Source organism: Elephas maximus, chromosome 2 (assembly GCF_024166365.1).
Source record: "Elephas maximus indicus isolate mEleMax1 chromosome 2, mEleMax1 primary haplotype, whole genome shotgun sequence".
Classification (NCBI taxonomy): domain Eukaryota; kingdom Metazoa; phylum Chordata; class Mammalia; order Proboscidea; family Elephantidae; genus Elephas; species Elephas maximus.
In genome coordinates, this window is record NC_064820.1 from 79701705 (window position 1) to 79723746 (window position 22042).

Genomic DNA, 22042 nt, shown 5'->3' on the forward strand with positions numbered 1-22042 from the left:
TAGATGCCACCCTTTTCAGCCCTATTCACAAGTAAACCAATTTGCCTGGTTTCAGTTACATTTCTGTCTTAGACCCAATGTTAAGGAGATAAATGTTTGTTTAATGAATGACATGGATTTCATTTCAATGTCTAACTTCAACCCAAAGGATCATACGATCCATAGATTAAACCAAATTTGGAGATGCTAGTTTCTACAAATAAATAAGGGCTTGTCAAGAGTTTATTAAACATAAGAAACATCTATTCTCGATTTTGAAATAATTTACACTACAAATCTAAAGATTTTGTTTTTCTAAGCAGAGGTATACACCTATATAAAACAGCAGGCAAAACTAACATACATACCAATATCACTCTCATCTCTATTACCAGTCTCAATAGCACCATAAGATTTTAGTAGCTCTTTCATTTTTTCATCATCTGCTTCATCCAAAGCACTCTTCTGTTTCTGATCTTTTTGATTAGGGTTTGCTCCATGTTGTAATAGAATCTCAGCTGCCTAAAAGGTAATTTTTTTCAAAGTTATATCTAAAGACATTTAATATCAATAATTTCTGCTTTCATTGCAAGATACCACTACAAAGCATTAAAAATTATCAAAAACAGGTTTTAAACTAAGGCTGTGAAAACTTCTGATTAAATTTGATATATAAAATGTTCCCTGATCCACTGATTTGGCCTCATGTGTCCTCATGGGAGAGCCTCACACAATGGCATGAAAGTACTAGCTATGCTGCCTTCCTAGGCAGGTCCATTCGAGATGAACACTGCCCAATAGAGCTTTCTTTAATAATGAAATGTTCTATATCTACTGTGTCCAATAAAGGAGCCACTAGCTACATGTCCCTATTGAGCATTTAAAATGTGCTAATTTTAATGTGAATGAGGAAATGAATTTTTTTTTTAATTTTATTAATTTAAATTTAAATAGCTACATGCTGCTAATGGCTGCCATACCGGACAGCACAGTGTTGTACAGATAAAGCCACTCACGTGCACAAATGTGGAATTACTGATGCCCAGATTTGTCCTATCTCTTTAACAGAGTTCCTTGTCCTCTTCCAAGCTGCTGGAGGATGAAGCGGAGAAAAGGGCAAAACTCCTGATGCTTCAGGGCTATATTACATTGTAAACCGTGTTATAAACTGCCGTTAGACAGAGTTGAGTAAAACTGTATTTGAACTATATTTCAGGTACACTACACATTAACTAACATAGTGGTTAAGAGCTATGGCTGCTAACCAAAAGGTCAGCAGTTTGGATCCACCAGGTGCTCCTTGGAAACTCTATGAGGCAGTTCTACTCTGTCCTATAGGGTCATTATGAGTCCAAATTGATTCGACAGCAATGGGTTTGGTTTTATTTTTTTTCTTTCTTACGTGTTCAAGAGGTTTTATGAGCCAGTCTGGGAACCTAATCTGTATTCTAACATTCTCCCTTTGGAAATATGTTAAGTGTTCTAACAACTGACTTAAATTCACAGAATGTTAAAGCCAGAAGAAAACTTAGCAATAATCTATTTTAACCACACCCTTACAAACTAGGAAACTAAGGCCAAAGAGATGTGACATTGGCGGGGGGCGGGGAGGGAAATAAGGTTTCTAATATTTTAAGTAAGGTTTATCTGAATAACTTGAACCTGTGTATTAGAAATAAATTTGTAGTTTATCAAAATTAGAAATGGTTACTAATTATAGTACTTAATCCGTTAGTGAAAAAAAAAAAAAGGCCAGAGACCTTTGCATGAAGCAAGCAACTGAAACCACTGAAAAATTTTCTCACTGGGAAAAGATAGTCAGGATTTTGTTAAAATGGAGACATACTAAAACCCGTTGCCATTGAGTCAATCCTGACTTATAGTGACCCTATAGGACACAGTAGAATTGCCTCATAGGGTTTCCAATGCTGTAATCTTTACAAAGCAGACTGCCACACCTTTCTCCCCAGGAGTGGCTGGTGGGTTTGAATCACTGACCTTTGGGTTAGCAGCCCAGTGATTTAACCACTGCACCACCAGATCTCACTGGGAGACATACTTAAAAAAAAAGCCAATAATTTTTCCTTTTTTCCTTGTGTCCAGGGATGGAGAGGCAGAGCAATTTAAGAACAAATGGGCCAGTAGAAATTGTTAAAATAGCCCCTTGCTTATTCCATCAGTCTTGAGGTAGCACAGCATAAAGTAAAATGTATTTGCTTTAAGGTCAGGTAAACATAGATACAAAACTCACTTCCGCTAGTTATTAGCTTGTCCTTGGACAAATTACTTACCATCTCTGAACCTCAGTTTCATCACCTATGAGGATCAAATGTGAGCCCATGTAAATTATTTAGTTCAAAACAGGCTCTTAATGAAATTATACCCCTAATATCCCTTATTTTAGAGAGGTAAAAAGACCCACTATGTTAATGAGATGGCATATGAAAAAAGTCTACTGCAAAGATTGTTGATGAAAGCTACATATATACACCTTGTTGTGGTTGTTGTTAAGTGCGGTCAAGTTTGTTCCAACTCATAGCAACCCTATGTACCACAGAAAAAAACACAGCTCGGTCCTGCTCCATGTTAACAATTGTTCTTATGCTTGAGCCCATTGTTGCAGCCACTGTGTCAATCCATCTCACCGATGGTCTTCCTCTTTTCCGCTGACCACAGCTGTACCTTACCAAGCATGATGTCCTTCTCCAGGGACTGTTCCCTCCTGGCAACATGTCCAAATTATGTAAGACATAGTCTCACCACCCTTGCTTATAAGGAGCATTCTGGTTGTACTTCTTCCAAGACAGATTTATTCGTTCTTTTGGCAGCTCATGGTATATTCAATGTTCTTCTCCAACACCACAATTCAAAGGTGTCAATTCTTCAGTCTTCCTTATTCATTGTCCAGCTTTCGCTTGCATATGAGGTGACTGAAAATATCATGGATTGGGTCAGGCGCACCTTAGTCTTCAAGGTGACATCTTTGCTTTTCAACACTTTCAAGAGGTCCTTTGCAGCAGATTTGTGCAATGCAATGCATCTTTTGATTTCTTGACTGCTGCTTCCATGGCTGTTGATTGTGGATCTAAGTAAACTGAAATCCTTGACAACTTCAATCTTTTCTCCATTTGTCATGATGTTGCTTATTGGTCCATTTGTGAGGATTTTGTTTTCTTTATGTTGAGGCGTAATCCATACTGAAGGCTGTGGTCTTTGAGCTTAAGCAGTAAGTGGTTCAAGTCCTCTTCACTTTCAGCAAGCAAGGTTGTGACACCTGCATAACGCAGGTTGTTAATGAGTTTTCCTTCAATCCTGATGCCCTGTTCTTCTTCATATAGTCCAGCTTCTCAGATTATTTGCTCAGCATACAGATTGAATAGGTATGGTGAAAGGATACAACCCTGATGCACACCTTTCCTGACTTTAAACCAATCAGTATCCCCTTGTTCTGTCTGAACAACTGCCTCTTGATCTGTGTAAAAGTTCCTCATGAGCACGATTAAGTGTTCTGGAATTCCCATTCTTCGCAATATTATCCATAGTTTGTTATGATCCACACAGTGGATGCCTCTGCACAGTCAATAAAACACAGGTAAACATCCTTCTGGTATTCTCTGCTTTCAGCCAGGATCCATCTGGCATCAGCAATGATATCCCTGGTTTCACATCTTCTTCTGAAACCAGCCTGAATTTCTGGCAGTGTCCTATCAGACCCCCAGATGTCTGTCAGTTTGTCATACTGTGGGGGCTTGTGTGCTGCTGTGATGCTGGAAGCTATTTCACCAGTATTCAGATACCAGCAGGGTCACCCATGGCAGACAGGTTTCAGCTGAGCTTCCAGATTAAGACAGACTAGGAAGAAGGACCCGGCAGTTTACTTTTGAAAAGAATTAGCCAGCAAAAACCTTATGAATAGCAGCAGAACATTGTCTGATATAGTGCTGGAAGATGAGCCCCCCAGGTTGGAAGGCACTCAAAAGATGACTAGGGAAGAGCTCCCTCCTCAAAGTAGAGTTGACCTTAATGATGTGAATGGAATTAAGCTTTCATGATCTTTATTTGCTGATGTGGCACAACTCAAAATGAGAAGAAACAGCTGCAAACATCCATTATATACACCTTAGTGAAGTTTAAGTAAAGCTATGGAAAGGAAATTTTTTTTTTCATTTTGAAAAGACTGGGTTGACAGTGCCTCAGTCCAGAAATTTCTAAACCTGAATGATCACGAAGCCACCTGAGGAGTTAATTAAAAATACGAGATTCCTCAGACCATCCTGGAGATTAATTTAGCACACTAGAAATCTGTGGCTTAATCTGCAGAAATTTATCTCCAATATCATATGTGGGAGGGAGATAGTTATTTTTGGAAAAAGAAGCTGTTCTACACTCTAACAATTCATACCACATTAATAATGACTATTCTGCCTACACATTAACTGAGGCCTTCCTCTAGACCTTGCCCTTTAATATATTAATATGGATTCATTTAATATATAAGTTTGGAAGACAGAGATACCTCAGAGGAAACGGAACCCCGAACAGCTGTTTTTCAGTAATATTCACTGACAAGGAGAACAGCAGCAGGGCAGCAAGTCACTAAATAGGAAAGACTAAAGCTAAAGTTGGGAGAGAGTTCCAGGGAATACGAGGCTTGCCTGAGGGTCAAAAAGTTTAGCAAAGATTAGGTGACTGAGAAATAGGCCCTCGCCTGCTTCTCAAAAAAAAAAATCAGCTTTACTTAAGTAACCACTATTCCAATCGTTAACACAGACATTTTCCATCATCACAAAAAAATCTCTCATGCATCTCAGCAGTCCATCTCCTCCCACTGCTCTCTGACACCTGGCAACCAAGTGATCTGCTTGTATCACTATAAACTTTTCAACATATTCATGTAATGGAATCATACAGTGTGTGGTCTTTTGTGCCTGGCTTCTCTGACTTGGTATGATGTGTCTGATATTCATCCATGTTGCGGCACGTAACAATGGTTTGTACTTTTTAAATGCTGAATAGTATTCTATTAGGTATGCCACTATTTACCTATTCAACAGTTGATAAACATTTGAGTTCTTTCTAGTTTTTGCCTATTACGAACGAAGCTGTTATGAACATTGAGTACAGGTATTTGTGTAGAAAAACGTTTCCATTTCCCTTAGGTAAATACTCTAGGAGTGGAAATTCTGAATCACATGGCAAGGGCATGTTTAAAATGCAATAAAAAAAACGGCAAAACTGTTTTCACAAGCGTACCAGCAATCTATCAGAGTTCTATTTCCTCCATATCCTCCCCAAACACTTGGTATTGTTGTCTTTTTAGTTTTAGCCATTCCAGTGTATGTGTTGTGTAATGGTATCTGATTGTGGTTTTAATTTGCGTAACTTCGATAACTAAGATGCTGAACATCTTTTTAAGTGCTTATTTGTCATTAACTTCCTGAATGAAATGCCTATTCAAATCTTTTGTCCATTTTTTATTGGATTATTTGTCTTACTGTGGAGTTGTAACAGTTCTTTATTTGTTCTGGATAAAAAAGAAAAATTTTTATTTATTTATTTATTTATTTGGATACTAGTTTTATTTTCTCCCAGTTTGAGAGGCTTGGCTTTTTATTTACTTAATAATGTCTTCTGAAGAACAAGTTCTTAATTTTGATGGTCGAATTTATCAGTATTTATCTTTCAGAATTCATGCCTTACATGTTCTATTTAAGAAATCTTTGCCTACCTCAAGATTGCTAAAATTTTCTCCCATGTTTTCTTCTAGGATATTTATAGTTTGAACTCAGGTCTATGATCTATTTCAAGTTAATTTTTACATACGGTGAAAACTAAGGTTGAGGTTCATCTTGCAAATGGAAATCCAAAGTTCCAGCTCCATTTGCTGAAAAGTTATCCTTTCTCTTTTCAATTGCCTTTGCATCATTGTCAAAAATCAACTGACCACATATGTGTAAGTCTATTTCTAGATGCTCTATTCTGTTCAATTGATCTGTATGTCTAACTCAGTGGTTTTCAACTGGTGATACTCCCTTCCTCCCCTAGGAGACATTTGGCAATGTTTGGACGCATTTTTGTTTGACGCTTTGGGAAAGAGGGGTGCCGCTGGCATCTAGTGTGTAGAGGCCAGGGATACTGCTAAACATCCTATATTGTATAAAAAAAAAAAAAAAAATTTTTTTTTTTTTTTTTATATTGTATAGGACAGTAAAAAAAAAAACCCACAACAAAGAATTAACCAGTGTTTAACATATGCTAGAAACACACTCTTGAATACTATAGCTATACAGCATGTTTTGAGCTCAGGTAGTGTAAGTCCTCCAATATTGTTCTTTGTCAAAACTGTTTTGGCTATTGTAAGTTCTTTTGATTCCCACATAAATTTTAGAATCAATTTTATCAATTTCTATAAAAATGTCTGCTGGGAATTGGTTGGGATTGTGTCAAATCTACAGATTGATTTGGGGAAAAATGACAGGTTAATGACACTGAGTCTTCTAATTCATGAGCATGGTATAGCTCTCCATTACTGTCAAGTTGATTCTGACTCACAGCAACCCTACTAGGATGGAGTAGAACTGCCCCATGTCTTTTCCAAGGAGCAGCTGCTGGATTCTAACTGCTGACCTTTTGACTAGCAGCCGAGCTCTTAACCACTGCACCACCAGGGCTCCAATTTGGGAAGAAATAACTTGTTAACTACACTGAATCTTCCAATTAATGAGTATGCTGTATCTCTCCATTTACTTACGTATTCTTTAATTTCTCTCAGCAATATTTTGTGGTTTTCAATGCAGAGGACTTAAACATATTTTTAAAATTTATATCTAGTTTTTCATATTTTTGATACTTTTGGAAATGGTATTTTAAAAAATTTCAACTTCTAATTGTTCATTGCTAGTTTTTTTTTTTAGTATATAGAAATAATTATTTTTGTAGATTGACCTTATTAGTTTCATTCATTCATTAGTTCTAGTACCTTTTTTAATCATGTCATATGAAATACCATTTTTCTTTGTCATATTGTATGAAACAAAAAATGATTTTACTTTTTCCTTTCCAAACTGTATGCCCTTTATTTTCTTCCATTAATGCACTGGCTAGAACCTTCAGTACAATGCTGATTAGAAGTAGTAAGAGCAGATATCCTTGTCTTGTTCCTGAAATGGGGAAAACACACAGTCTTTCACCATTAAGTATGACGTTAGCTGCAGGTTTTTTGAAGGTGTTCTTTATCAGCTTGAGGGCGTTCACTTCTATTCTTTTTTTTTTCTCTTTTAATCATAACTGTTAACTTTTAAAAAATGTTTTTTCTGCACATATTGAAATAATATGTGAATTACGCTGATTGATTTTCAAGTATTAAGCCAATCTTAACATTCCTGGGATAAACCTCATTTGGTCATGTTATATCTGTATATACTGCTGGATTTGACTTGTTAATATTTTAAGAATTTTTGCATCTATGTTCATAAGAGATATTGGTCTGAAGTTTTCCTTCTTGTAATGTCTTTGTCTCATTTTGATATTAGCTTCATAAAATCAGTTGGGAAGTGTATCTTCACTTTTCTGGAAGAGTGTGTGTAGAACTGCTTTTATTTCTTTCTCAAATAATTAGAAACTTTATCAGTGAAGTCACCCAAGCCTGGATTTTCTCTGTGGAGAGGTTTTTAACTACAAAATATTATTTTTTCTTCTTCCATGAACATAAGGCTATTAGGGTTATTCTTTTTTCCTGAGTAAGCATGGTAGCTTGTTTCCTTCAAGGAATTTGTCCATTTTATTTAAGTTGTTGAATTTACTGGCATAAGGCTGTTAGTCACTTAGAGATAATCTTTTAATGTCTATAAGATCTGTAGTAATGTCCCCTTTTTGATTCCTGATATTACTAATTTTTGTCTTCTTTTTGCACTGTTTGATCTGGCTAGAAGTTTATCAATTTTGTTAGCTAACTATTTCAAAACTAATTGTTAGCTTTATTCATTTTATTGTTTGTCCATTTTACATTTCAATGATTTCTGTTATTATCTTCTCCTTTTGTTTACCTTGCCCTTTTTGAGGGGGGGCGTTTCTAGCCTGTTTAGGTAGAACCTGAGGTCACTGAATCTGTACCTTTCTTTTTTCTAATATAAGCATTTAAAGTTTTAAATTTCCATCTAAGTACTGCTATAGCTGCATCCCATAAATTTTGATATATGGTTTTTATTTTGACTTCAAAATATTTTCTAATTCCCTTTGTGGTTCCTTCTGTGATCCATGGATTATTTAGAAGTGTGTAATTTAATTTCTCAATATTTGAGAATTTTCCAGACATCTTTTGGTTACTGATTACTAATTTAATTCCATTTTGATTAGAGAACATACTTTGTAGATTTCAAGACTCTTAAATTTATTGAAATTTGTTTTAAGGCCCAGCATATGATCTATCTTGGTAAACATTTCTACATGCAATTGAAAAGAATACGTATTCTGCCATTTTGGGAGTCTTCTATAAATGTCACATAGGTCAAAATGGTTGATAATATCGTTCAAGCCTTCTTTATCTTTAGTGTGTACTTTTTTTGATCATTAAGAGAAGTCTTGTCCCTGGGTGGTGTAAATGTTTAAGTGCTTAACTACTAACTGAATGATTGGTGGTTCAAACTCACCCAGAGGTACCCTGGAAGACAGGCCTAGCGATCTGCTTCCAAAAGGTCACAGCCTTGAAAATCCTAGGGAGCACAGTTCTACTCTGCAACAAATGGGGTTGCCATGAGTTGGAAATGACTCGATGGCAACTAACTATAATAATCAGTAAAAGATAGTTAATGATGTAACATCATGAAGAGAAGATCTGTCATCTCCAACTATGGTTGTGGATTTATTCCTTCTTTCAATTTTATCAGCTTTTTTCTTGTGTATATTTTGAAATTCCATTATTGTGTATATGTACTTTTAGGACTGTTATGTCTTCTTGGTGAATTATTCCCCTTATTATTATGAAATGTCCCTCTTTATCCTGGACAATATTCTTTAAGATTTACTTTGTCATATATTAATAAAGTCACTATAATTTTCTTTTGATTAGTGTTTGCATGGTACACCTTTTTCCATAATTTCACTTTTAAATTATCTGTATCTTTTTATTTAAAGTGGGTTTTTTGTAAAGTGCATTTAGTTGAATATTGCTTCTTTATCCAATCTAATAACACTGCCTTTTAACTGGAGTGTTTAGGTGATTTACATAAGCGAGCATTCTTATGGCTGGGTTTAAATCTATCATCTTGTTATTTGCTTTTTATTTGTCTCATCTGGACATTTATTAATTTTTCCTATTTTATTGGCTTATTTTAAATAGAATAATATTTACAATTTGATTTTATCTTCCTTATTAGTTTACTATCTATACCTATTTTTTATTGTAAGTCATTGTATTGGCATTTACAAAGTATCTTTAAATTACCACATTTATCGTAAAATAATAGTAAGCCACTTCATGTATATTTGAAGAATCTTACAACAGAATATTTCCATTTCTTTCACCAATTTCTTTTGTGCTATTCTTGTCTTTCATTTTACTTCAATATGTTATAAATTCCACATCACATTTTTCAAGCAATTTTCTTTTAAAGAGATTTTTTAAATGAAAAAAAACCATATTTAATCACACATTTATAATTTCTGACACTCTTCATTCTTTGGTAAATACTAATTTTCTTTTGGTATCACTTTCCTTCTGTCCAAAGAACTTCCTTTAACTTTCTTTTAATGCAGCACTGTAGGTCTGCTGGCAATGAATGCTCTTAGCTATTGTTTGTCTAAAAAATTATGTACTTCATCTTCACTTTTTAAAAATTAAGATATAAGTCACATACTATAAAATTCAATCTCTTAAAGTGTACAATTCAGTGGATCTTGGTATATTCACAAGGTTGTATAGCTATCACTACTATCTGACTCCAGAACATTTTCTGCACCCCAAAAATAAATTTTACTAACCCACTAACAGTCACTCCTCGATCCCACCTTGCCTCCACCACCTCCCCCCACCCCAAGCCCCTGGAAACCACTAATCTACTATCTGTATGTATTTGCCTATTCTGGACATTTCATATGACTAGAATCATAAATCATATGGTCTTTTATGTCTGGCCTCTTTTATTTAGCATAATGTTTTCAAAGTTTATCCATATTGTAGCATATATTGCTTTTACAGTGGAATGATACTCCATTGAAATATATCACACCTTATTGATCCCTTTATCAACTGATGCACATTAGGATATCTCCACTCCTTGGCTATTAGGAGTCATGGTGCTATGAACATTCATGTACAGCTTTTTGTGTGAACATATGTTTTCAATTCTTTCCTAGGAGTAGAATTTCTGGGTCATATGGTAATTCCATGTTTAACTTTTTGAGGAACTGCTAAACTATCTTTCATGGCAGCAGCAGTATTTTAAATTCCCACCAGTAGTACATAAGGGTTCCAATTTCTCCATATCCTCACCAATACCACCTTCACTTTCAGAAGGTATTTTTGCTGGGCATACAACTCTAGATCGACAAGCTTTTTTTTTTTTTTTCCTTTCAGTTCTTTTCAGAGATGTCCCTCCATTGTCCAGTGGACTGCAAAGTTTCCGATGAGAAGCTACTTGTTATTCTTATATTTGTTCCTCTGTATTTGAGTCTTTTATTATTATTAACATGACTGTTTTTTTTTTAAAGATTTTTCTCTGTGTCACTGGTTTTAAGCAATCTGATTATGGTATGCATTGGTGCAGTTTTTTTTTTATGTGCTTTAAGTGAAAGTTTACAGTTCAAGTTCGTTTCTCATACATAAATCTATACACACATTGTTAGGGAACCCTAGTTGCTCTCTCTATAACATGACAGCACACTCCTCCTTTCCATTCTAGATTTTCCATGTCCATTCATCCAGTTCCTGTCCTTTTTTGGCCTTCTCATCTCATCTCCAGACAGAAGCTGCTCATTTAGTCTCATATATCTACTTGAGCTAAAAAGCACTCTCCTCATGCGTATCATTTTATGTTTTCTAGTCCAGTCTAATCTTTGTCTGAAGAGTTGGCATCGGGAATAGTTTCAGTTCTGGGTAACAGAGAGTCTTGGGGCCATGCCTTCCAAGGTCCCTCCAGTCTCAGGCCATTAAGTCTGGTATTTTTACTAGAATTTGAGTTCTGCATCCCACTTTACTCCTGCTCCGTCAGGGTGGTCATTGGTGGTAGCCAGGCACCCTCTAGTTCCTCTGGTCTCAGGCTGATGGAGTCTGGTTTATGTCACCCTTTCTCTTTGGCTCATATTTTCCTTGTGTCTTTGGTGTTCTTCATTCTCCTTTGCTCCAGGTGGGTTGGGACCAATTGTTGTATCTTAGATGGCTGCTTGCTAACTTTTAAGACCCCAGTCACCAATCACGAAACTGGGACGCAGAGCATTTTCTTAATAAACCTTGTTATGCCAATTGAATTAGAAGTCCCCTAAAACCATGGTCCCCAGGCCCCTGCTCCTGCTATTCTGTCCCTTGAAGTGTTTGGTTGAATTCAGGAAACTTCTTAGCTTTTGGTTTAGTCCAGTTGTGCTGACTTCTCCTGTATTGTGTGCTGTCCTTCCCTTCAACTAACTCTTATCTACTATCTAGTTGGAAACCCTGGTGGTGTAGTGGTTAAGTGCTATGGCTGCTAACCAAAAGGTCGGCAGTTCAAATTCACCAGGCACCCCTTGGAAACTTTGCGGGACAGTTCTACTCTGTCCTATGAGTCGGCATTGACTCGATGGCAATAGGTCATCTAGTTAGTAAATATCCTGCTCTCTCCCTCCGCACCCTCATAACCATCAAAGAACGTTTTCTCCTGTGTTTAAACCTTCTCCTGAGTTCTTATAATAGTGGTCTCATACAATACTTGTCCTTTTGTAACTGACTAATTTCACTCAGCATAATGCCTTCCAGATTCATCCATGTTATGTTTCTCGGGTTCATCGTTGTTCTTTAACATTGCATAGTATTCCATTGTGTGAATACACCATAATTTGTTTATCCATTGGCTGTTAATGGACACCTAGGTTGTTTCCACCTTTTTCCTATCGTGAACAGTGTTGCAATGAACACGGGTGCGTGTATCTGTTAGTGTGAGGGCTCTTATTTCTCTAGGATATATTCCAAGGAGTGGGATTGCTACTGCTTGGTAGTTCTATTTCTAGCCTTTTTTTTTTTTCCCCAGTCTCTCATACAAAACTTTATATACACCTTGCTTATATACTCCTAGTTGCTCTCCTCCTAATGAGACAGCACACTCCTTCCTTCCACTCTCTCTTTTTGTATCCATTTGGCCAGCTTCTGACCGTCTCTGCCCTCTCATCTCCTCTCCAGACAGGAGCTGCTCACATAGTCTCATATGTCTACTTGATCCAAGAAGCTCACTCTTCACCAGTATCATTTTCTATCCCATAGTTCAGTCCAATCCCTGTCTGAGAGGGTTCTCTGTTGTGTTCTCTGTCAGGGCAGTCATCGGTTGTAGCCAGGCACCATCTAGTTCTTCAGATCTCAGGCTGACGTAGTCTCTAGTTTATGTGGCCCTTTCTGTCTCTTGGGCTCATAATTACCTTGTGTCTTTGGTGTTCTTCATTCTGCTTTGATCCAGGGGGGTTGAGACCGATTGATGCATATTAAATGGCCGCTTGCTAGCGTTTAAGACCCCAGAAGCCACTCTCCAAAGTGGGATGCAGAATGTTTTCTTAATAGATTGTATTATGCCAATTGACTTAGATGTCCCCTGAAACCATGGTCCCCAAACTCCCGCCTCTGCTATGCTGGCCTTCGAAGTGTTCAGTTTATTCAGGAAACTTCTTTGCTTTTGGTTTAGTCCAGTTGTGCTGACCTCTCCTGTTGTGTGTTGTCTTTCCCTTTATCTAAAATAGTTATTATCTACTATCTAATTACTGAAAACCCCTCTCCCTGTCTCCCTCCCTCCCTACTCTTGTAACCATCAAAGACCGTCTTATTCTCTGTTTAAACTATTTTTCAAGTTCTTATAATAGTGATCTCATACAATATTTGTCCTTTTGCAACTGACTACTTTCACTCAGCATAATGCCTTCCAGGTTCCTCCATGTTATGAAATGTTTCACAGATTCATCATTGTTCTTTACTGATGCACAGTATTCCATTGTGTGAACATACCATAATTTATCTATCCATTCATCCACTGATGGTACCTTGGTTGCTTCCATCTTTTTGCTATTGTAAACAGTGCTGCAATGAATATGGGTGTGCATATATCTGTTTGTGTGATGGCTCTTATTTCTGTAGGATATATTCCAAGGAGTGGGATTGCTAGATCATATGGTAGTTCTATTTCTAGCTTTTTAAGGACACGCCAAATCGACTTCCAGAGTGGTTGTACCATTTTACATTCCCACCAGCAGTGCAGAAGTGTTCCAGTCTCTCCACGACGTCTCCAACATTTATTATTTTGTGTTTTTTGGATTAATGCTAGCCTTGTTGGAGTGAGATGGAACCTCATTGTAGTTTTGCATTTCTTTAATGACTAATGATCATGAGCATTTCATCATGTATCTGTTAGCTACCTGAATGTCTTCTTTAGTGAGATGCCTGTTCATATCCTTCACACATTTTTTAATTGGGTTGTCTTTTTGTAGTTGAGTTTTTGCAGTATCATGTAGATTTTAGACATCAGATGCTGATCGGAAATGTCATAGCTAAAAACTTTTTCCCAGTCTGTAGGTAATCTTTTTTCCTCTTTTGGTGAAGTCTTTCGATGAGTACAGTGTTTGATTTTTAGGAGTTTCTCAGTTATCTAGTTTCTCTTCTGCATTGTTAGTAATGTTTTGTATACTGTTTATGCCATGTATTAGGGTTCCTAGTGTTGTCCCTATTTTTTCCTCCATGATCTTTATTGTTTTAGATTTTATATTTAGGTCTTTGATCCATTTTGAGTTCGTTTTTGTGCATGGTGTGAGGTATGGGTCGTGCTTCATTTTTTTGCAGATGGATATCCAGTTACGCCACCACCATTTGTTAAAGAGACTGTCTTTTCCCCAATTAACGGACTTTGGGCCTTTGTCAAATACCAGCTGCTCACAGGTAGATGAATTTATGTCTGGATTCTCAATTCTGTTCCATTGGTCTATGTATCTGTTGTTGTACCAGTACTAGGCTGTTCTGACTACCATGGCGGTATAACAGGTTCTAAAATCAGGTAGTGTGAGGCCTTCCGCTTTGTTCTTCTTCAGTAATGCCTTACTTATCCAGGCCCTCATCCCTTTGTATATGAAGTTGGTGATTTGTTTCTCCATCTCACTAAAAAATGCCACTGGAATTTGGATTGGGATTGCATTGTATCTGTTGATCACTTTGGGTAGAATAGACATTTTCACAATATTAAGTCTTCCTATCCATGAGCAAGGTATGTTTTTCCACTTACGTGGCCTCTTTTGGTTTCTTGCAGTAGTGTCTTGTAGTTTCCTTTTACATTTCTGGTTACATTTATTTCTAGGTATTTTATCTTCTTAGGGGCTATTGTAAATGATACTGATTTGGTTTCCTCTTCAAAGCTCTCTTTGTTGGCATAGAGGAATCCAACTGATTTTTGTATGTTTATCTCATATCCTGATACTTTGTTGAGATCTTCTATTAGTTCCAGTAGTTTTCTTGTGGACTTTTTGAGGTTTTCTGCATATAAGATCATATCATCTGCAAATAGGGATACTTTTACTTCTTCCTATCTGGATGCCCTTTATTTCCTTTTCTAGCCTAATTGTTCTGGCTAGGACCTCCCGCACAATGTTGAATACAAGTGATGATAAAGGGCATCCTTATATGGTTTCAGTTCTCAAGGGGAATGGTTTCAGAGTCTCTCCATCTAGGATGATGTTGGATGTTGGCTTTGTATAAATGCCCATTATTTTGTTGAGGAATTTTCGTTGTATTCCTATCTTGCTGAGAATTTTTACCATGAATGGGTGTTGGACTTTATGAAAAGCCTTTTCTTCAACAATTGATAAGATCATGTGGTTCTTGTGTTTTATTTTATTTAGGCAATAGATTACAGTGATTGTTTTTCTAATATTCAACCATCCCTGCATACCTGGTATGAATCCCACTTGGTCGTGGTAAATTATTTTTTTGATACGTTGCTGAATTCTATTGGATAGAATTTTGTTGAGGATTCTCACACCTATGTTCATGAGGGATACTGGTCTGTAATTTTCTTTTTTTGTGGTGTCTTTACCTGGTTTTGGTATCAGTACTATGCTGGCTTCACAGAGTAAGTTTGGGAGTATTCCATCCTTTTCTATGCTCTGTTCTTTAGTAGTAGTGGTGTTAGCTTTTCTGTGAAAGTTTGGTAGACTTCTCCAGTGAAATCGTCGGGCCAGGGCTTTTTTTTTCTTGTTGTTGGGAGTTTTTTAGTTACCTTTTCAATTTCTTTTTTTGTTCTAGGTTTATTTAGTTCTTCTACCTCTGTTTGTGTTAGTTTAGTTAGGTAGTGTGTTTCTAGAAATTTATCCATTTTGTCTAGGTTTTCAAATTTGTTAGGAGTACAGTTTTTTACAGTATTCTGTTATGATTCTTTTAATTTCAGTTGAGTCTGTTGTGATATCGCCCATCTCATTTCTTATTCAGGTTATTTGCTTCCTCTCCTGTTTTTCTTTTGTAGTTTGGCCTATGGTTTATCGATTTTGTTGATCTTTTCAAAGAACCAGCTTTTGATCTTGTTAACTGTTTCAATTGTTTTTCTATTCTCTATTTCATTTAATTCTGCTCTAATTTTTATTATTTGTTTTCTTCTGGTGCTCAAGAGCTTCTTTTGCTGCTCTCTTTCTATTTGTTTCAGTTACTGTTTTGGTTTTGGCCCTTTCTTCTTTTTGAATGTGTGCATTCATTGCTATAAATTGACCACTGAGCACTGCTTTTGCTGTGTCCCAAAGGCTCTGGTAGAATGTGGTTTCATTCTCATTTGATTCTGTGAATTTCTTTCTTTTTATGTGTCTTTACTATCCACATTTTGTACAATAAACATATGTGTTACTGTCGTAGTCTGGATAAAGAAAGCTGGTTATTTTTTTTTTTTTATTATTGTGCTTTAAGTGAATGTTTAGAATTTGAGTTATTTTCTCATAGAAAGATTTATACACACATTGTTATGTGACCCCGGCTACTCTCTCTGTAATGTGACAGCACACACGTCCTTTCCATTCCAGACTTCCCGTGTCCATTCAGCTAGCTCCTGTCCCTTTTGCCTTCTCATCTCACCTCCGGACAGAAGCTGCCCACTTAGTCTTACGTATCTAGGTGAGCTAAGAAGCTCTCTCTTCACAAGTATCATTTTTATGACTTATAGTCCAGTCTAATCTTTGGTTGAAGAGTTGGCTTCGGGAATGGTTTCTGTGAATTTCTTTATTCCATCCTTGATTTCTTCTATAACCCAGTAGTTTTTGAGCAAGGTGTTGCTCTTGCTGTTTGCATGTTTGATTTTTTTCCTTGCTTTTTCTGTTATTGATTTGTACTTTCATGGCTTTATGGTCAGAGAAGATTCTTGGTAATATTTCAATGCTTTGATTCAATGCTTTGTGGCCTAACATGTGGCTGCTGTTGGGTGGAGTGTTCTGTATATGTCCATGAGATCAAGTTGGTTGACTGTAGCATTTAGATCTCCCATGTCTTTATCGAGCTGCTTTCTGGTTGTTCTGTCCTTCACCAAAAGTGGAGTGTTGAAGTCTCTACTATTATTGTGGAGGTGCCTATCTCTCTTTTCAGTGCTGTTAGAGTTTGTTTACGTATTTTGGAGCCCTGTCATTGGGTGCGTAAATATTTATTATGGTTATGTCCTCCTGGTTTATTGACCCTTTAATCATTATATAGTGTCCTCCCTTATCCTTTGTGGTGGATTTTACTTTGAAGTCTATCTTGTCAGGGATTAATATTGCTACTCCTGCTCTTTTTTGATTGTTGTTTGCTTGATATATATTTTTCCATCCTTTGAGTTTTAGTTTGTTTGTGGCTTTAAGTCTAAGGTGTGTCTCTTGTAGGCATCATATAGATGAATCTTTTTTTTCTTTATCCTTTTTGCCACTCTCTGTCTCTTTATTGGTGTATTCAGTCCATTTACATTCAGGATAATTATTGGTATACATTTATTGCTGTCATTTTTATGTCTTTTTTTGTTTGTTGCTGACAGTTTCTTTGTTCTACTTAATTTTCTGTGCTGGGTCATTTTTCTTTATGTATTTTCTTTTAATTTTTTTTTTTTCATTGTTGTTGCTTTTGTATTTGCTGAGTCTTAGTTTTTCTTGTTTTTTATTTTGATGTGTAGGACTGTTAGTTTCCTTTGTGGCTACCTTAATATTTACCCCTATTTTTCTAAGTTTAATCCAATCTTATATTTCTTTATATCGCCTTCACTTCCTCTCCATATGAAAGATCTATGACTACATTTTTTAGTCCCTCTCTTTTGTTTTAATGTTGTCATCTTTTATATATTGACATCTCTGTTTCCCTATTTTCAGCGTTATTTTTGTCACTTCCCTATCTGGGTTGGTATCTGGTTTCTGTGTCCTGTGTTCTAGTCTTGGGTTGTTATCTGATGTTACTGATTTTCTAACCAGAGGACATCCCTTCAGTATTTCTTGTAATTCTGGTTTGGTTTTTGCAAATTCCCTAAACTTCTGTTTATCAGGAAATGCCCTAATTTCTCCATCATATTTGAGAGGCAGTTTTGCTGGATATATAATTCTTGGTTGGCAATTTTTTCCTTTAAGGCTTTATATATGTCATCCCATTGCCTTCTTGCCTGCACGATTTCTGATGAGCAGTCCAAGCTTAGTCTTATTGACTTCCCTTTGTAGATGACTTTTCGTTTATCCCTAGTTGCTCTTAAAGCTCTCTTTAGTTTTGGCAAGTTGGATCATAAAGTGTCTTGGTGACTTTCTTTGGGGGTCTACCTTGGTGGAGTTCGATGAGCATCTTAGATATCTTCTCTCACAGTATCAGGGAAGTTTTCTGTCAACAAATCTTCAACAACTCTCTGTGTATCTTCTGTTATCCCCCTGTTCTTGTACTCTAATCACTTGTAAGTTATTCCTCTTGATAAGAGTCCCACATAATTCTTAGGGTTTCTTCAATTTTTTAAAATTCTTTTATCTGATTTTTCCTCAAATAAGTTGGTGTCAAGTGCTTTATCTTCAGTCTCACTAATTCTGACTTCCATTGTCTCAATTCTGCTCCTATAACTTTCTATTGAGTTGTCTAATTCTGCAATTTTATTGTTAATCTTCTGAATTTCTGTTTGCTGTCTCTCTCTGGATTCTTGCAGCCTGTAAAATTTGTCATTATACTCCTGTATAACCTTCTTAAGTTCCTCTATTGCTCTGTATGTGTGTTCCTTGGCTTGTTCTGTGTTTTACCTAATCTCCTTCCTGATCTCTTGAAGAGTTTTGTATATTAATCTTTTGTATTCTACCTCTGCTAATTCCAAGAAATTCTCTTCCTCTGGAAGATTTCTTGGATCTGTTTTGGGAGCTTGCTGAAGCCATCACTGTCTGCCTCTTTGTGTGATTTGATATTGACTGTTGTCTCAGAGCCATCAATAAGTTATAGTATTTATTTTATGTTTGCTTACTGTGTCCTAGCTTCTTGTTTTGTTTTGATATGCCCAAATAGGCTGCTTGTGTGAGCTAGTTTGATTATTGGCACCTTTGAAGCTTTAATGTCCTGTTACCAGGTGGTCAGATCTGTTACTAGGTATGTGAACCCAGGAGTCCATTTACTTTTCATGTATGGATTCAGCTCAGGTGTCCAGGTAGTCAGTCACCAACTGTGTGATGCAGGCTCTCACCCAGAGCTCTAGATGAGCAGGGGTGATCGGAGTAGGCACAGATATCTGGCTGTAGGAAGGGGTCAAGGAGCTGAGCAAGGTAGGAGGACTGACAGCTGCCCCTGAGTGTCTGGGAGGAAAGCATGTCCCTGTTCCCTAGAGTGCACAGGTCGGTGGGTTTTGCAGCTGGACTATGGGCACCCAGTGCTGCTGGCTGTAAGGACTGGGAGGCACCACTTACTCTTGGACCCATGTTTCAGGTGGATAGGTAGTGTGGGTAATGCCACCAGTCCTCACACCTGATGTGGGTAGGTGAAGACTCTGTTTAATGGGCAGAGCAATGTCAAATGTCACAAACTTGCCACTCCACCATATAGCTGATACAGTGAAGTTAGGCTTCACATATATACCCTGTTGTACTGTGCTAATGAGGGCCTACACTGTTGAAATGGGCCCACACAGGTCTATGGACAGGTGAAAGGCATTTTAAGTCCATGGACCCCTTATGCATGTGCCTAGGCAAAGCTGCTGTGCCTGCCCTGAGTTCCCGGCTTAGGGGAGCTGGCAGATTATTTTTTCCTGTTTGTTAATCTGTTCCCTCCCCAAGGCCAGGAGAATGGCTCAGGGCATGTGACGGGTCCTACTTCTGGCCCGGGGCAGTGGCAATCACTGAAGCCAGCTTGGACTCAGTGAATAGCAGGGAGGGAGCAAATAAATGAAGGAGCGTTTCTTCTCAAACAGGGTGTTTTTTGATCGGTGCAGTAGGTTAGATGCATGAACTTATCTTTTGTTGATTAAGTACTGCTTTTCACTCATTCTGGAGACTTGAGTAGACTCTCCACCACTTGGTCTCTCCCAAAATGGAAAACCCATCCTAAATGTCACTGCTTGCCTCACTGCAAATGCTGGCTGATCTGACCTGCAGGGTGCCAGTTCCTGCCGGGCCACATCTCACAGCTCCTCACTGCTTCTGAACCATCTCTCCCTCCCCCTGCCACTCAGTTTGATTCCTTAACTTTGCCTTTGATGTTCAGAGCTCCTAGATTGTTATATATAATCGATATACTTGTTTTTCAGGTCTCTGTTCTAAGAGGGACCACCAGGAGCATCTGACTACTCCGCCATCTTGGCTCCGCCTCAGTGCAGTTTTCTTCATGTTTCTTCTACTGGGAATTTGTTGAGACTTTTGGATTTTGTGAGTTTATTGTTCTTATCAAATCTAACCATACCTCTCCTTTTGGGGATTACAATTGCATATATATGACTTGATATTGTACTAAAGCTGTTTATTATTAAATCTTTCTTCTCCCTGTGTTTCATTCTGGATAATTTCTATTGCTTTATCTTCCATTTTATTTTTTATTTTTCAGTATTTAATCTGCTGTTAATTCCATTTGATGAATATTTTATTTCAGATATTTTATTTTCATCTCTAGAAGTTTTCATCTATATCTTATTATTTCTCCTCATTATGTTTCTGTTTTCATCTACATTCTTGAACATATGGAGCACATTAGTTTGCTACTGCTACACAGCAAATTACCACAAACATGGTGGCTTAACACAATACAAAGTTATCATCTCATAGTTCTACTGATTAGAAATCTGGGCATGGTGTGGCTGGGTTCTCTGGTCAATGTCTCATCAGAATGAAATTAAGGTATCAACTGGGACTGTGATTCTCTTCTAAGGCTTGGGGTCCTTTTCCAAGCTCAGTGGTTTTTTGGCAGAATTTATGTCTTTGCAGTTGTATGACTGAGGTACTGTTTTCTTGGTAGCTGTAGGCTGGGGATCACTCACAGCTCTTAGAAGCTGCCTGCAGTTCCTTTCTACATGGCCCTTATAGGTCGTTCACAAAATGGCTGTTTGCTGTCTTCCACATCAGCAGGAGAGCTTCCTTTCTTTTAAAAGGGTTCACTTCTTGTGATATTTTTACCATGGCTACCTGATGAAGAAAACAAAGGAGAAAAAAACCCACAAAAAAAATCCCCAGGAAACATGCAATTATTTTTACTTATTTTTTTGAAACATCAAACCCACTGGAGAAATTTTGAGTTAAAGTCTAGCTGTATCATCATTGTAATTAGGATCTTTTTGTGCACAAAAACAAGTCATTTTAGACAGTTTGAAATGGAATGTATTAGATTCATAAGAAGCCCTCGTAGTGTAGTGGTTAAGTACTTGGTTGTTAACCAAAAGGTTGGCGGTTTGAGTTCACAAGCCATCTGAAGAAGAAAGATGTGGCAGTCTGCTTCCGTAAAGATTTACAGCCTTGGAAAACCCTATGGGGCAACAGGTATTAGATTTATAGACTATGTTTACTCTAAGTCCTTTCATTTTATTCTGACTTGAATTATGCGATGAAGAGGGCCATGAAAAAATGATTCATTAAGAACCATATTGATTTTTCAATCCATACACAATATCTTATCTTCATTTGTAATCTTAAGCAAGTTTTTAAGATCACTGTTTTAAGGAATCATTTTAGTTCTTAGTTTAAAAATATTTTCATTTTCGTAAGAAAAAGTGATAGGAAACTAAACTGATGTGCACAGTACCTTTAGATGATTGTTTATAACAGCATCATGTAAGGGCAGAATTCCATATAGATTTTCACTATTAACGTTAGCACCAGCTTTTAATAACTCCACAACTATGTCACTGAATCCCTCACTAGATGCCTCATGAAGTGGTGTCCAACCTAAAAAAAAGGGGGAGGAAAAGACATACTGCTGTGTCTCCTTATTACTAAGTTTTTTTTTTTTTTTGGTACTAATAGAATATCTATATTGATTCATGTGTATATACTAAGTATTGGATTGAAAATAGTATTGAAAAATATTGCCTTAAAATGTATGTTTCATTTTTGAATTTGATCTCATCACAAATATTTAATACAAGTGCCAGAACAGAAGACTCACAAATGTAAAATATAATGGGACCCGAGTAAATACTAACTGTATCAACTTGTTTCAACTCAGGTATTAAGACAAAGTAAGATCATGTCTGACTTTCATATTTGTATTTTGCATTGTCACATTTGTCTTTAAAATGATAATTTGACTCAAACTTTTTAAATTTTTCCCTCCAGAATTCCTCAGACAAAACTCTTTTGTGCTTGAGCAAAATGTTAGAAGATCTATTTTAAAAATGGAGGTTTAGAATAAAAATAAGGGAGGAGATAAAAAAGGAACAGCATAAAGAAAGGAGGAAAGAGAAGAGGGGGCAGGGAAATG

The 22042-nt window shown here is 36.9% G+C and overlaps 1 protein-coding gene across 1 annotated transcript in view; it reads right to left on the bottom strand.

Annotated features, from left to right (window-relative positions):
* ANKRD31 (ankyrin repeat domain 31) overlaps positions 1-22042 on the bottom strand; it is a 170244-nt gene that overhangs the window by 57997 nt on the left and 90205 nt on the right. The window contains exons 18-19 of the mRNA XM_049867748.1: positions 21365-21507; positions 348-501 (exon numbers count right to left, since the gene is read on the bottom strand). Of these exons, the coding sequence (XP_049723705.1) occupies positions 348-501; positions 21365-21507 (297 nt within the window). The remainder of the gene's footprint in view (positions 1-347; positions 502-21364; positions 21508-22042) is intronic.